The following is a 17,216-nucleotide window of genomic DNA, read 5'->3' as shown; positions in this document are numbered from 1 at the left end:
TTTGCAAAAATGCATCCTTTTTCACCTTTCTGATAAACTGGTATTGTTTGTTTAATATTAGCTGCATTTTTAATTCTCTTTTAGAGTATATGATTGTCTACCCTGAATGCTTTTTAAGTTGAAAAACAGGAATGGAATATTTTAAATAAATATATTTTGCAGTTGTCTCTAGTTCCACGTTTTTCTTATTACTATTTTATTTTTATTCTGCTCTTTCTCGGATTCTAACTGAAGATGCTTTTGACTGAACAGCTCTAGAAGACAGATACAAAAAGTAAAATACATAAATCAAGGAAAAGCTCACAGTAAGAGCAAAGAATAGGAGCAGGAGCTTCCATTCCCACCATTAATTTCATGCAAAGTGACACTTGCACAAGTGGCTTGTCTCCTGTTCCCTATCCATCATGCTTCAGATCACAGGGTTCCCATGGCCAAACATACTGCCTGGCATCCCAAGGATTTCCTGATAAAGGGCTTGGTATTATCCACCCCTCCCCAAACTCTTGGGAAAGGCAGAGATGAAGAGCACCCCTGCTGACTTCAGAAATGGTTTTCATGAACCACCATTTCTGTATCGGTGTTAAGCTACAGTTTAGTGTAACAAAAAGTAAGACTGTGAGGCTTGCACTTGCTTGTTTCTCCTGCCTGTACTCCTGTGTGGCTGTAAAGTGATTGGAAACCTTCATTTCTATTTTTGATTGACCACAATTTCATGTAAAATATAAAACACGAATCATGGATAATATTATTTATGCTAATTAAAAACAACCAGCTTCTTTATCTGCAGTTTGAAACTGGTTTTTTGGTAATTATAACTAAATTTAATTGTAGATTTTCTAGGTTTAGATATAACTCTAAGCTGGAGCTGAACTTCCAAGTTGCTCCATGTGAGCGCCCTGGAAGTGGGAATATAGATGCACAATCATTTTATTTTTGTAATGAAGAAGCAGACCATTTTTTTTTTTTTGTTCACATTCCTCCACAAACATCAATGTTTCTACCTCCTCCTGAGAAATAGATACAATCTGTTGTATCTATTTCTTTTAAACAGCACAAATATTTGTAACAATCAATACCCACATTCTTCACACATGGCATGTTCTATATAAGAAAAGTCCAAAGTAGATTCTAGTAGACTTTCCTCAGTATTGAAAAAAAATATATCAATTCTCATGTTATGCCTGCTCAATCTTCTTCTCTTTATTGCTTTAAATATAATTCTCTGTGGGTATGTATTACAAAAATATAAAAAACCACAAAACTATAGTGCAAAACCTTTAACTTGTATCAAAATGATTAGGAATGAAATATAAAACAATAGGCATACAAGAAAATGTTTAAATTGCTTCAAGGAAATGGCAGTCATACTATCATTAGAATCAGCCAAGGCCTCTCTAGTCTTGAAGTCCTATATGGCTTTGTACGCAGGATAAGTCATTCTGAAACTTCTGGTTTTCTAGTTTTGTCTCTTAACTAATCTGTTTGCCAAGAGCCACACTTTAAGCCTTCTTAGAATTGGCTGGCTCTGTACTGCAGCACAGTGACTTCACAGAAATCACAATACAAATATGGGGAGTGTGAGCATTTCCTCTGTAGTAAGTGTGCAAAACAGCAACACCTAAGGTCTTTCTTTCATGCGGCGGGGTGGTTTCGGATGAGGGCATGATTTGGGCGGGAGGGGACCATTCTGTTGTTGCAGTTCTGAACAAGGTGGTGGCAACCTGCTTTTCTGAGCTGGTGGATTAGAGTCAGAATAAGCAGGAATCTGAGGAAGTTTCCTTTGTTGCATGTGACTTTCAATCTGGACTTGTAAGGCATGCTCCTGAGCTGCAATAAGAACAAAGAAACAAAAACTCTGAGTAATACTGAATGACCTAACTAAAAAGCAACAGTACAAAATCAGTTTTGGTTAGCATAAATTATATGTCAGAATTAGGCAAGGGTGAAGTAGTTTAGGAGGAATGTCAAGTACTCAAATTCCAATACTAATTCAAACCTGGATTAGGATAGGTAATCTCAGAAATGAAGAGACTGCCATTTCAAAGTTTCCAATTCAGCACCTTCTTTTAAGGTCTAAGTCATCCTTCCCCAACCTGATAACTCTAAATGTCCTTACTATAGCCAGCATTGAAATGAAAAGAGTTGCAATCCAATATATCTGGGAGCTCTTGGTTGGGGAAATTTGCATCATGATGACTTGAGTATCACTTGGATGTCTTTTGTCTTTCATTATCTCCAGTCATGTCCCTCTGATACCACATGTTAAAAAAAAAAAAAAAAAACTGTTTCAGGGACACATGGAATCTCTGAAAGCCTTGAGTGAAGCATCATCATCACCCACTTAAAAACTAATCATGGATCAGTTTAACGTTTAAGGTTAATTGAACAAAATCAGATTTAATTTTTGTTCTGCTCTCCATTAATCTTTAGAATATGGCCCATGGCATGCTACTCAGGAAAAAGTGGGGTTTTCCAAAAAGTTGTGCTTGGCTAGGAGAGAGATAAATAACCATGCCCCCTTCCCCAGGATGTTTCAATTTTTTTCATCTTTGAGGAACCAATCCAGTTTGCAATCACAAATCACATATTGCTATTATTTTAATTTTTAATCTAGAAACCAGGCTGAAAATGTATGAGATGGGCAGCTATATAAATACAATAAATAAATAAATAAAAATAAATAAAAGCAGAGCAAGAAATCACATGCTTGTATGAAAATCAGGCTTCTTTGGACATATTAAGTACAATGCTGTGTCCCCCCCCCCCGGCTTTTCTACCTTCTCTTCCTTCCGTGGCCAAGCCTGCACTTCAGTTTTCACTAAAATCTATGTAGAAATTTAGCTCGTTCATACATACATACATACATACACACACATACATACATGCACAATTTCACAGTGGTTAATAGCTTTAGTTGTCAGAGAGACCTGTCTGATTTTAGATGGAAGGAATGTCAGGCTTACCTTCCCGTTCACGTCTTTTTGCTTTCTTCTTTCTGATGCAATAAATAATCAGAGCCATAAAGACAATCAGTGTGACTACACCTCCTGTGATTGCCAGGATGAGGAACATAGGTATTGAATGAGGAAAATCTAAAACACAGACAAAGTGATAAAAAAGTGTGTGTGTGCAAGTGTGTACCTACATATATGCATGTACACATATAGAGAAGGGGAAGGGAGCATATACAAAGGAGAAAAACATATTCCATTATTGTTTCTGCCCTCATAACAAGTTAAAAATAAGAAAAAAATAACACAAAGCTTTTATTCATTTTATTCATTTATTCAAACACAAAGCTTCCTTAAAAATGGTTTCTTGAATAAATCACAGTTGGCATAAACGATCAAACCACAATTTCATTTAGCATATTCATTTAACTAATTGGCTCTGTCGCAATTACAGGTGTGTATTTAGGTTTGTGGAATATCTCAAAATTGATTCATGTGTAGTCAAAAATTACAGATTACAAACCATAAAGTCTGAATTTACACATTAAGCCAGAATTAAACTTTATCATGGTTTACCATAATGTATAGACCCAGCCCCTCTTCTAGAATTCAGAGGTATGTTAGCAAGTTAAGATTAATACCTTGTCCTGCACATGTTATTTCTTTCTCAGTATGATTCTTCTCAGAATTAACTTCAATCTCACATCTGAATTTTCCAGAAAGGACTTTTAATTGCAATGTCACCTTCCATGTCGCATTGTCATATACTGGTCCTTGAAAAGTTTCAGTTTCTTGCGTATTTTGAAACAATTTAAATCTGGGTTTTGGTTTTTCAGAAGATTTCACCTCACATTTCAGTATTCTTTTGGAGCAAAGCTCAATGAGTTTTGGTTGAAGCAAGAGTTCTAAAAGAAAATAAGTAGGTTCTTCTAAATGTAATTCTGGTTTAAAGGCACCATCATTGAAGAAGGAGGAGGAGGAGGAAGAGGAGGAGGAGAAGGAGAAGATTATTCTAAGAATTGCATAATGCAGAGTTAAATCTTTATCCTTTCAACTGCTGTTCACATGTTCCCTTGCTATTGGCCTTGCCAATAGGGGCAGAAAGGAATTGAAGATCAAAACATCTGAGGACATTAGAATGCATAACCAGGGTATAAAGAAACACAATGTTTAAAGTCAGCTTGGAAACTGCAAGTTAAACAAAACTGGTGAGAAAAAAAAATCAGTATTTGGCTATCTAATAATGATATATATTCAGTGAATTCTGCAACTATTACTATTATTACATAGAGCAGAAAAATCTATATTTATTACCTAGATCCTTGGATGAGTTCCATCTGACTCCTGTTTTTTTTTTTTTTTAATCTAAAAATAAAGCAGTTTGCTTATGTGCAGTCTGCTTGAGGGATTTTAACCTTTTGTTTTCACTGTTGTCCCAATGCAAAGCAATATTCTGTCTGCCTCTAATACCCTTTTGGATATTCTGGCATTCTGCCCAGCAAGGTTATGCATTGTTTTAATCCTTTCTGATCATATTCATGTAATAGAGCTGAGAGATTACTTTTTGTCCTATGGCAGGGATGGGAAACGGATGGCTTTCCAGATGTTGAACTACAAAGCCTAGAATCTGAACTATTTGTCTAGCCAGCTGGAATTGCTGGATGCTGTTATTCAACACCATCATGAGGGTCACAGATTTCCTACCACTGGTTTATGATGTTCCACCCATTTCTGTCTTGTCCCATACAACATCTAACATCAGCATGAATCTGTTATGAGATGTCATTTTATGGTTTTGAAAGATTATCACAGTATGATTATTATTATTATTATTTTGTCACCTAACATCAAAGAATTGGTCCATAGTTGCCTGGATTTGATAAAGGGTTTAATCACAGTGAACAATCTAAAATTTAATTTGGATTAGATGGAGTAGCTATTAATAGAAAGCCTGGCTTAAAAATTAGGATTCGATGTGTTCTGTTATGTATCCTCTGAAAAATTTGAACCTTGGGAATGTGGGAATGATCGGTTATCTTATTACAGCAACAAAGATCAAGGGAGGCTGTCATTTCTGATCATCTGGAAAATTCCACTGGTTTTTCATAAATTGCAGACATTTGCCTGTTAGCTGATTCATGGTATCATGATTATGTTATGGCCACATTGAGGGTTCTGCACTGGTAGCCAGGTTTTCTTGGCTCACTTCAAACTGTTGGTATTAATTTTAGAGACTTGGGAACCTAAGGCTTTGTTTTCTGAGGGCTAACTATCTTATTAATGCTTAACCATTTTTCAAAATTTATTTAAAAAGACCTTATGGCAATACCACCACCCACAGAAATCCAGCTGTGGCCAATCCAATGGTCCAATATATAGAGGGAGAAAGGAAGTAAAACAAAGGTGCTCACAGATTGATGTAGGGAAGAGATTTGGTATTCAAAAACTCACCATCAACTTGCAAAGTAATTATTTCATGATGTAGACGTTTGCCGCCTTTATCAAATATTTCCACTTCGTAATTTCCAGCATCCTTTTTTTTCAATGTATTTATTTTCAGGCTTCCATTACAAAATGCATGGTATTCCTTTTGTTCTGCTTTTGAATTATTACTGTTTACAAGACATTCTGCAATCAGTGTAGAGCCCTTAGTCCACTGTATAAAATGTGGCTCACCACTGTGACTGAGTGCAGAAAGAATAATTTGGCTTCCCAAACGACCATGGATTGTGGACACGGAACCTACACAAAAAATACACAAATTTTGTTCCTTAGACTATAAATGGAAAATGTATACTTGCCTGCTTTTTAAAATTTATCAACTTCCTACATATCTTATGCCATGCAGTGTTTCATCTTCCAAGGAAATTAACATCAGTAGTAAAAACATTGCCTTGATCTAAAGTAATTTTAGATATAATAACAGTAAGCATAGAAAGTGGTCCCTACAGAAGTAATTACATTAAAATAAGTGGTGTATTGTGTTTTTCTGGACAAGTTTCATAACGACTGGCATTCAGAAGAGCCTGTTATGTTCATATGTTGACATGCACATTCACAATAGAACTTTATTTTAAAATATTAACCAGACTAACTTCCTCTTCACTCACATATATATCCAGTTAAAAATAAAATCTTCCTTGAATAAGCTCCATTCTGGTGACTATAAACACATCCATGTTGTTTTCTTTTCAGCTGTACAGAAATGGTTTGATCTTGTCTTTTTCAGAATGTTTTTGTTTTACTTCCCAGTCTACCCTATCGCCCTGGGATTCCTTATAGTCTCCAACCAAACCAATCAGATCTAACTCTGTTTTTTAATTGTTTTCATATTTTATATTGGTTTTAGTAGAGGAATGGGGCTTTTAAAACCTCTTTGCTTCAGTTTTCTTTTTGTGTATTTTGTTTAATTTTGCACATGCATGCACTGAGTATACAATGCACATTCTGGGTTTTGTTTTTTAAATGTACCTTCAAGTCATTTTTTACTCCTGATGACTACATGGATAAGTCCATGCAATTTTATTGGTGACATTTTTGGGATTAGTTTCCCATTGCCTTCTTCCTAAAGTTGGAAGAGAGTGATTGGCTTAAAGTCACCCAGTTGGTTTCCTAAGGCAAGAATAGAATACAAGTTTCCCTACTCCTAGCACATTGTACTTCATAGCACAATCTCAGAGTTGAAGAGGTGAGGAGCATCAATCACTATGCACAAGAAGTTTTGTGTGATAGTTAAAAAGATTGTTCACACTAGCAGTTTATAGTGATATTCAGCCACTACTGTTGTGCTACATTATGAATGCAGATAAATTTTATATTATCATAGTGATGCCTATATGATACTATAAATTGTTCCTATAGATAGCCTCAAACTCTGAAAGAGAAAGTGAAGTGAGAGTAAGAATAAAAGGTGGCGAAGATACATGGGAGACACTTGTTTTAATAAAAAAAAATGGTGGAAATGTCTACATAAGAAATACATATATGCTAGATAAACTTGGACTCTTTCTAAATGATTTGCCCCATGTGGAGTTATTTCCATGGATTCACTACTTATTGAACTTTGCTAAAGCAATCAGTTAACCAGAGTTTCTGTGAGAAGAACTATGTCGAAAGCCAGAGTATTCTCACAGCCATTTCACAAAGCCCCAGAAATCATTACAAATGCATTGAGGAACATAAGAAGGGGCCTGCTGGATCAGGTCATGACCCTTCTTAGTCTAGCATTGATTTCTCTTAAATGGCCAAAATTGCCATTTAGTTGACTATTCATCCAGTTTAAAAAAAATCTTTTTCACAACTAGTTTTGCTTTTTATCATCCTGAATAGTTTAGTATTGTTTGCAAACTGCTTACTCCTAACTTTATTGAACAAATTAAAAATACTGGTCCAAACACAGATCTTTGAAAGAGTCTATTTCTTCCTTTTCTTCAGTGAGAAAACTGCCCATTCTGAGCTATGATTTTTAGTCTGAGTTGTGGGTCTGCAACTGGATTAAAATACAGAGGAGGAGAAGCTAATAACATGTGTTCCCTGATCCTGATAAACTGAATGAAGCATGCTTGTTTCTATATGGAAATGTTTAAGCTTTCTACTGAACTGTGAATTTTACCCCACACAATTTACAGTCAAAAAAGGGACATTCAGAAATGAAAAGAACACCTTTGACTGCAGATGCATAACATTAAAAATGTTTCTTCTTCCTCATGTTAATACTTTGTTGCCCAGAGTTTTAAGGCAGCCTTTCTCATGCTAATGCCAGCCAGATGCACTGGATTTTGGTCCATAATCTATTTTGAAATCCAAAACATCTGAAAGGTATCACGTTTGGGAAGAAGTTTTTTAAAGTTAAAGTCTTCGTTGCTTTTCATTAGAAGGAGAAAAACCACTCCTAATTTGTTTTGCAGATTAAATTCTGAGTGGCAGTTATATTTTTCATTGTACCCACTTAAGGGGTACCCTTAAAGGCTATCGCCAATTATTTCATGTTCAACATTTTCTCAAACATTTCTCCCCAAATTCAATAGTTCATTGTGGCAATGTTACTCTACATAATGTTACACTACATAATGTACACTACACAATGTTACACTACATAAGCATAATCGATTTTTCTTTCAGATCCTTGTTAACTTTCGACTGTAGCTCCAGGTGGAATTTACCCAACCAGTACATACCAGTTGGGAAGGAGCACTGTGGATATCCCCTCCCCAAAAGTCAGAGAAGAAGGACCTTGCACTCTGCAACAGCTTGTTCCTGAGGTCAGGATGGCTTCTACGCTGATGTTGATGTTTAGGAAAGCTAAAAAAGCTATGTCTCAGAGCCTTTGGTATAAAGAACCCAAATTAAATTGATCACAGTGATGGCTTTTTAACTGTGATTTCAGTTGAGCATTGGTTTTATGTTCTTAGAGTCTGTAAGCCATCTACAGCCTTGTGAGCAGATAGCATATAAATGATTGAATCAGTAATAAACTAAATACATTTATTTATTATCATTTCATCATCTGCATGGCAAAGAAATTGTTTCTGTTATTTCAAATGGGGTTCAGTATGATGTTTAATATTTTCCAGATACTAAAATCCTATCTGAAAAGGCTACCAGCTGTAATTTTTATAGAGATGTTCTATTTTTATTACCTAGTACAAATATAACTTTTTAAGAAAGCAATTCAGCCAATTCTAAGCTACTTCAAGTTTGTTGTTTTTCAGCGCTTGCATTACTATACTAACTTCCTCTGACAACCTTTTTGTAAATGTTTGTGTTAAACTGCTGGTAGATAGCTGAGTACAACCAGGTGGTCACAATATTGCACCATATGCTCCATAACTTCCTAACTGTAGAATGGCCATAGCTGACTTACAAACATCCATAAAGTTTTACAGAACCCAAACTCCATTAAATCCTAGTTTCTAATAATAATTTCTAATCTTAATAGCTAATAATAATAATTTCTAATCTTAATAGCTGTGAGTGTAGAATAGTGATTAAGATGTTAAGACTTGGACCAGGGTGACCGAGGTTTTAGTCCCTTCTCAGCTGCAGCAGCTACCTGGGAGACCTGGGACCAGTCCTTTTCTCTCAGTCCAATGGCCAAGAGACTGGTCTAAAGATATTCACTGACTTTTGACTGCCACCTGGGTCCAAGTCCAACAATTTTTTTAAAAAAATTACTAAATTTTAATCACTTTATTATTACAATGAAAACATTTGTAATAGTTGCAGTAGTTGGCATTTTCAAAGAAAGTCAAATAATATTGTGGTTTCAAACTCACCTTTCAAGCTGAATAAGATAATCAGGAATTTAATTAGGAATGGGTTGCCCACATTCATGATCAAGGTTGTATTTGTCTAGAGAGGCAGGGAAGTATATTCTTGTGACAAAGCATGCGTCTTCTGACACACATACATCACATCACTCATACTTTTCCTTCTCTCTCTCTCTCTCTCTCTCTCCCACTGCCCGCACCACCTGCACGTTGCAGCTTTTCTTTCTCCAGCATGCAGCAATGAGAATGGCAGATCCAGATTTAGTAGCTATCAGTTACTGATAAATAGCTATTGCAGAAATATGCCATTTATATTTTTCCTTTTCATTTCAAACTCTCTACTTCCTTATCTGATTTCAAAGAAAAGGTGAACAAGGTTCATTGGGAAATTTCCATATGAAACTCTGGGGGGTCACATTCAGCAATTTTCCACACTCGTCACTTCTATATTTCTGTCAAATTATTAAAGTCATGATTCAACACATAAGAGGAAGGGGGATCTGATTTAACATTTAAGTAGATGCTTTAGGCTGAGCAAATTTTTGCTCTTCAGCAAAATGTATGAATAAGAGAAAAATTATTGTATATTTTTGATGTAGAGAAAGTAAATGATAAAGTGAATGGCCTTGAATTATGTAATGTGATGCGTGAAGAACTGAAGATTTGCTGCTTAATCCAGTAAAATAATATATGAGAGAAGCAAAGTGTACACTAGAATAAATTGTTGCTTTGCAAATGGTTCTACTTTGTGTAGGAAGTAAGTCAAGTCTTCCCTTCATGGATCACTGCCTTGTCGTGGCAAAGGGGCTTGCGTAACTCAGTGAAGCCATGAGCTATACCGTGCAGGGCCACCCAAGACGGACAGGTCATGACAGAGAGTTCTGACAAAATGTGGTCCACTGGAGAAGGAAATGGCAACCCACTCCAGTATCCTTGCCAAGAAAACCCCATGGACAATGTTAAAAGGCTAAAAGATATGACACTGGAAGATGAGCCCCTCAGGTCGGAAGGTGTCCAATATGCTACTGGGAAAGAGCAGAGGGCAATTCTAAGTAGCTCCAGAAAGAGTGAAGTGGCTGGGCCAAAGCCGAAAGGACATTCAGCTGTGGATGTATCTGGAAGTGAAAAGAAGGTGCGATGCTGTAAAGAACAATATTGTATAGGTACCTGGAATGTAAGATCTATGAACCAAGGCAAGCTGGATGTGGTCAAACATGAGATGACAAGATTGAACGTCGACATCTTGGGAATCAGCGAATTGAAATGGACGGGAATGGGTGAATTTAATTCAGGTGACCATTATATCTACTACTGTGGGCAAGAAACCCTTAAAAGAAATGGAATAGCACTCATAGTCAATAAGAGAGCGGGAAAGGCAGTAATGGGATACAACCTCAAAAACGACAGAATGATCTCAGTGCGAATCCAAGGCAAACCATTCAACATCACAGTAATCCAAGTCTATGCCCCAACCACTGATGCCTAAGAAGCTGAAGTTGACCGGTTCTATGAAGACCTACAACACCTTCTAGAACTAGCACCAAAAAAAGATGTCCTTTTCATCATAGGAGATTGGAATGCTAAAGTAGGAAGTCAAGGAGTAATCAGAATAACAGGCAAGTTTGCCTTGCAGTACAAAATGAAGTAGGGCAAAGGCTAATAGAGTTCTGTCAAGAGAACAAGCTAGTCATACCAAACACTCTTCCAACAACACAAGAGACGACTCTACACATGGACATCACCAGATGGTCAATACCGAAACCAGATTGATTATATACTTTGCAGTCAAAGATGGAGAAGCTCTTTACAGACAGCAAAAACAAGACCAGGAGCTGACTGTGGCTCAGATCATGAGCTTCTTACTGCAAAATTTAGGCTTAAATTGAAGAGCGTAGGGAAAACCACTAGACCACTCAGGTATGATTTAGATCATATTCCTTGTAAGTACACAGTGAAGGTGATGAATAGATTTAGAGGATTAGATTTGGTAGACAGAGTGCCTGAAGAACTATGGATGGAGGTCTGTAACATTGTACAGGAGGCAGCAACTAAAACCATCCCAAAGAAAAAGAAATGCAAGAAAGCAAAATGGCTGTCTGATGAGGCTTTACAAATAGCTGTGGAAAGAAGGAATGCGAAAAGCAAGGATGAAAGGGAAAGATATAAGCAACTGAATGCAGATTTCCAGAGAATAGCAAGGAGAGATAAGAAGGCCTTCTTAAATGAACAATGCAAAGAAATCAAGGAAAACAATAGAGTAGGGAAGACTAGAGATCTCTTCAAGAAAAGTGGAGATATCAAAGGAACGTTTAGTGCAAAGATGGGCATGATAAAGGACAAAAAAGGCAGGGACCTAAGAGAAGCAGAAGAGATTAAGAAGAGGTGGCAAGAATACACAGAAGAACTATACAAGAAAGATCTTAATGTCCCTGATGTCCATGTCACTGACCTTGAGCCAGACATCCTAGAGAGTGAAGTCAAGTGGGCCTTAGGAAGCATTACTAACAAAGCTAGTGGAGATGACAGTATTCCAGCTGAGTTATTTAAAATACTAAAAGATGATGTTGTTAAAGTGCTGCACTCAATATGCCAGCAAGTTTGGAAAACGCAACAGTGGCCACGGGATTGGAAAAGGTCAGTTTACATTCCAATTCCAAAAAAGGGCAATGCCAAAGAATGCTCAAACTATCGCACAATTGCACTCATTTCACATGCTAGCAAGGTTATGCTCAAAATCCTACAAGCTAGGCTTCAGCAGTACGTGAACCGAGAACTACTGGATGTACAAGCTGGGTTTCGAAAAGGCAGAGGAACTAGAGATCAAATTTCCAACATTCACTGGATCATGGAGAAAGCATGAGAGTTCCAGAAAAACATCTACTTCTGCTTCATTGACTATGCAAAAGCCTTTGATTGTGTAGATCACAACAAACTGTGGCAAATTCTTAAAGAGATGGGGTACCAGACCACCTTACCTGTCTCCTGAGAAATCTGTATGCGGGCCAAGAAGCAACAGTCAGAACCAGTCATGGAACAACCGATTGGTTCAAAATAGGGAAAGGAGCACGACAAGGCTGTATACTGTCACCCTGCTTATTTAACCTATATGCAGAGTACATCATGAGAAATGCCAGGCTGGAAGAATCGCAAGACGGAATTAAGATTGCAGGGAGAAACATCAACAATCTCAGACATGCAGATGATACCACCCTAATGGCAGAAAGTGAAGAAGAACTAAAGAGCCTCTTGATGAGGGTGAAAGAGGAGAGTGCGAAAGCTGGCTTGAAACTCAACATTAAAAAAACTAAGATCATGGCATCTGGACCCATCAATTCCTGGCAAATAGAAGGGGTAGAAATGGAAGCAGTGACAGACTTCATTTATTTGGGCTCCAAGATCACCGCAGATGGAGACTGCAGCCATGAAATTAAAAGACGCTTGCTCCTTGGGAGGAAAGCTATGGCAAACCTAGATAGCATATTAAAAAGCAGAGATGTCACCTTGCCGACAAAGATCCGCATAGTCAAAGCTATGGTTTTTCCAGTAGTAATGTATGGCTGTGAGAGCTGGACCATAAAGAAGGCTGACTGCCGAAGAATTGATGTCTTTGAACTGTGGTGCTGGAGAAGACTCTTTAGAGTCCCCTGGACTGCTAGGAGATCAAACCAGTCAATCTTAAAGGAAATCAACCCTGATTGCTCATTGGAAGGATTGATAATGAAGCTCAAGCTCAGATACTTTGGTCACCTAATGCGAAGAGAGGACTCTTTGAAAAAGACCCTGATGCTGGGAAAGATTGAAGGCAAAAGGAGAAGAGGATGGCAGAGGATAAGATGGTTAGATAGCATCACTGAAGCAACGAGCATGAAACTGAGCAAACCCAGGGAGGCAGTGAAGGACAGGAAGGCCTGGTGCGATATGTTCCATGGGGACCCGAAGAATCAGACACGACTTAATGACTGAACAACAAAGTCAAGTCTTTGTGATGTCCCCTTGTTTAAGTTATTTATGAAGACATTTATAAGAAATGGTTGTGGTAACATGAAATGTGCTGGTTTAGGATGGGAATGTATTCTTAGTGAAAATCTAAAAAGAACCCACATGATATGCAGCAAATATTAGATAAATTATATGATGTAATAAGCAGGATGGATCTGAAAAATGTATTGAATAGCAAAACAGTTGTATTTGACAGGGAAAATGCAAGTTATGCAAAGATAATTTAAAAAAATAAGAGGAGGATATGAATTAGTATACCTTGGTAGAATATTGACTAAAAGCAGGGAAATGGATGCAAATGCAAATGATAACAAAAAGGTAGTGAGTAGAATGTGGTTTGATATAAAGAATGAAAGTTTTTTGAAAGAAGCAAAATAGGGTATATACAAGGGCATGCTTTTAATTTATTTAATTATAGGGAAGTGAGAGTTGAAATTGTCAAGCAACAGATAAAAAGAAGTTGGATTAAATGGGAATGACTTGTGAGATAAAATTTATTTTTTATTTTTTTTGTCTGCGCTCAATCATTACTGACCCTGCAGTGACTGCTTGGACGAGTCCTTGCAGTTTTCAAGGCAATTGTTTCGGAAATGGTTTGCCAGAGCCTCCTTCCTAGAGCAGAGCCCAGCTGGCGAGCACAGGAGGCGGGGTTTCCGTTGCTTCGCGCCGTTTTTGGGCGAGCGCGGTTTCGCGCTTACTCAAAAGTAAGTGATTACAAAAAAAGAAAGACGTTGAGGTGTTTTTAATCATACAGAGAAAATGAAAGAGGATCAAATTGCAAAACAAATATATGAAGGAGCGGTGAATAGAAAAAGACTGAGAAAGTCATAGTTAGATAGATGAAATCCTCAAAAAAAGAGACACGAGGACAAAGGCAATGTAAGAAACAGTATATGTTTCATGTGAAGGAAGCCAGGATGATTTGCAAGGCCAGAAATGTGTGGAACAATACAAATGGCATAGCGTAAACCAGATGTATAGCTCTTCCTCATTTCTCCTTGGGGCATAAATATCCTCTGGTAACAGCTTTTTTCTGCCATGTCATCATGGCATTGTGCTCATTTCATTTCCAGCCCAAAATTCAGGCAACTTTCAGTCATATTTAGATGTTCCATTTTTAAAGTAATATTTTCTCTCTTTTCCTGAATTTTTGCCATGGATACAATCTGCTTTAGCAATTATGTGATTGTTTCTGTGATCTGGGGTTAAGAACTTCCAGCTTCTATTCACCTCTTTGGGCTGTTGCAAGTATGTCCTCTCTGCCCTGGTTGCTGTGTGCTGCCCTCCATTGCCATTTTAGCTTGAAGAGACTTCAAGAGACAATAGACACCTGCCTACATAATACCTGAATGGTGCTTCCCAATTTAAAAACAGCTGGATTCTGCTGCTTCAGGTGACAAGGGTATTTTTTGTGGCTGTACTTTTTTTTTCATGACTTTGGGTGCCGTTTTGCCTACTTCATTCTGGCCCTGGCGGTACCAGGTTCCATGGTGATACTGTTGTTGCTATGCAAAGGCCATGTAGCAGCAGGTTCACCATGGCCATCAACTGGCTACCTCTGGATACTGTCAGCCACAAGATCAAAACTGCACTCTTTGGTCACTCATTGCAGTAATACTGAAGAATAGAGATTGTTCACATCATCATGACCTCCCACTTCACCCAGCACCACTCCTCTGGGCCTTTTATCTGTCAAACAAAGTATTTTTGGACACAAGTTCATCATTCTTTCAGATGCTAGTGCCGTGTTCAGAAATAGCACAACTGACACATCACAGGTACAAAGGAGGGATTGTATCAGTCCAGAGCACTGGATCTTCTTTGCCAGTAAGCATGGAAGGGAAAGAACAAGCTAAAAGTTATCCTAATCAGCAATGAGGGCAGGTATCATTCTGAAGGCATGAGGGTAACTAACCCAATTATGAGACCAGCTAAGAAGGATGATATGGGGGCCACATTACCTTTGCTCATAACTGTCTTCATTTTTATCTTCCTCCATGTGGAGAAGATAAAGATGGCAAGATACCACAATATCTTTTTTTTAAAAAGAGATTATTTTCAAAGAACAATGGACAAATCACTTACTTGCTCACAATTTTGTCAACGACATAATATTACACATCAAGCTTCACACCATGCTCAGTGTCAGATTTAGGAGGAAAAATGCATTACTTTGCATAATGTCATGAATCAGTGTCAAACAGATTAAAATCTATTAATGCTGTGTAAGCAGTGGAACAGCCTGCCTTCTGAAACACTGGAGCTCTTCAAGAAAACATTGGACAGTAATTTGTGCAGAATGGTCTGAGGATTCCTGTGCTGGGCAAGGTGTTGGACTAGATGACCTAAGCCCCTTCCAATCCTGTGATTCTATGAAAATATGAGCTGTGCATAAGAAAAGTCAACTTTGTGTGATCAAGGGATAAAACTAAGGCTGCCAGACATTCTGGCATTGATGCAGGGAAGTAGGATCCTTTACTTAGGGCAAGAATGTGTTAGCTAGCAGAAGAAAGGTACTTTGGCCCAGGCAACCTAAGCCTCTTCTTTCAACAATCTGAATTACCCAAGATTGCATCTCCAAGAAAGACTAATGGGATTTTTTCACTGACTTTCAATGGAAAATCAAATAAAAGAGGCATGTTGAGCCATACATGTTATTTTAAAAAATACAAAAGCATAAGAAGGTAAAACAGAACCAAAAATTCACCCCTTGCCCATGCCTCTTCCTGCGGAACAATTACAGTATTGCCTTGCTCCTTCTTGCCATTGCCAGGTTCAAATCTCCATTCAGTCACTGGTAACACAGAGCCATTTATTCTGTTTGGAATGTTACTGAGTGGAACCGGGTGACAGATACATCAGAATAGCTATAACATCTGTGATTCTGGTTATTCTAACTTACATATTTTAGTTGCAGAAGGGTTTTTCTACCTTTGCAAGCTGCCTATTACAGTGTAAGTAAAACAGTATTTCTATCCAGGGGAAAGCTGTATCTATTATTCAGTTCTTCCTCAGGTTGCTCTCAAAATTACAAGAACCCTGCTGGAAAAGGAAGTTGGCAATCATGTCTATCTAATGTTTGGAACTGCCTCAGACATAACAATATTATGCAACAAAAGCTTAGATTCTCAGAGCTGCATCCTTTGGGTAATTCATCCTCCACATCATTGGTGAGTTACTTTAGCAGTCTTTTGGCTGGGACTAAAAGAGGGTCCAGGTGGTTTTCTTAGCCCTGTATTCTCCACTGCATTATGGGATTGCTCAACATTTACATCATCTTTATATAAATGGGTTGCTAAAACATCAGTATGAGTGAGATTAGGATAACAGCTCACAATTCCCCTGATTACAGTTGCCTTTATAAGCCAAGCGGTTGAGCTGCAGAAAATGGAGGCAAGTAGTAAGAAATAAGGTGTACCATGACAATCAGCAACAGGTAGAAACAATTAGCCTAATACTGTAAGTTTTGACAGGATAGGAAAAAGTGGCCAGAAATAACACAATTAATTTCATTTGAAATATATGCATTTAGGCTGTACAAATTTAGGATAGATAACTCTGGCTAGTGAGAAAGCCACACATTCTGGGTTTAATAGACATAAGCCAAACATGAGTCATAAGCATGATAAAATAGCTAAAAATGTAGTTCCCAAGGTCCAGGTGTTGTGGAGCTCTGTATCATTCTACTCAGTTTTATCTTGGCGTTAATACCGTGCACAGTTGCAGTGTTGTTTTCCTGATAACCATCAAAGGGTTCTCAAAATGAGCAAGTTCTCTGAATCTCGGCAATCTTTCACTTACAGGGACAGGAAGCTAGTATAAAAACAAACCTTTTGATGAATAATGGAAATAAAACCAAGTGTTTTTTTCTCTCTCATAATTTCTATCAGAAGTGTAAAAAAAGAAAATTCAGGGTCCTAAAAATGTACAGTGTACTTTTATAAACAATATTCTATGGGAAGGCATTGTAAGCCTTGAAGTGACAAACTATTTTACT

At 37.6% G+C, this 17,216-nt stretch overlaps 1 protein-coding gene across 1 annotated transcript; it reads right to left on the bottom strand.

Moving 5' to 3' along the window:
* Positions 1–853: 853 nt before the first annotated feature.
* On the bottom strand, positions 854–9,337 carry CD2 (CD2 molecule). The gene is made up of 5 exons (XM_025177180.2): positions 9,227–9,337; positions 5,403–5,693; positions 3,593–3,856; positions 2,964–3,092; positions 854–1,827 (listed from the first exon to the last, which is right to left on the bottom strand). The coding sequence occupies exons 1-5, from the start codon at positions 9,282–9,284 to the stop codon at positions 1,619–1,621; spliced, it is 951 nt and encodes a 316-aa protein (XP_025032948.1). The 5' UTR covers positions 9,285–9,337; the 3' UTR covers positions 854–1,618.
* Between the last annotated feature and the right edge of the window lie 7,879 nt (positions 9,338–17,216).

This window comes from Python bivittatus, unplaced genomic scaffold (genome assembly GCF_059951505.1).
Source record: "Python bivittatus isolate LINGU-HERP-01145 unplaced genomic scaffold, Pbiv_v1 ctg000350_np1212, whole genome shotgun sequence".
In the NCBI taxonomy this organism is placed as follows: Eukaryota; Metazoa; Chordata; class Lepidosauria; order Squamata; family Pythonidae; genus Python; species Python bivittatus.
This window is presented reverse-complemented; position numbering and strand designations above follow the sequence as displayed.

Coding starts and splice junctions, on each gene's coding strand:
- CD2 (XM_025177180.2), bottom strand. CDS start 9,284: ATGAATGTGGGCAACCCATTCCTAATTAAATTCCTGATTATCTTATTC. Junction 3,857..5,402: donor AATTACTTTGCAAGTTGATG/GTGAGTTTTTGA, acceptor ATTTTCTTTTAG/AACTCTTGCTTCAACCAAAA. Junction 1,828..2,963: donor AAAAAGACGTGAACGGGAAG/GTAAGCCTGACA, acceptor TTCTTATTGCAG/CTCAGGAGCATGCCTTACAA.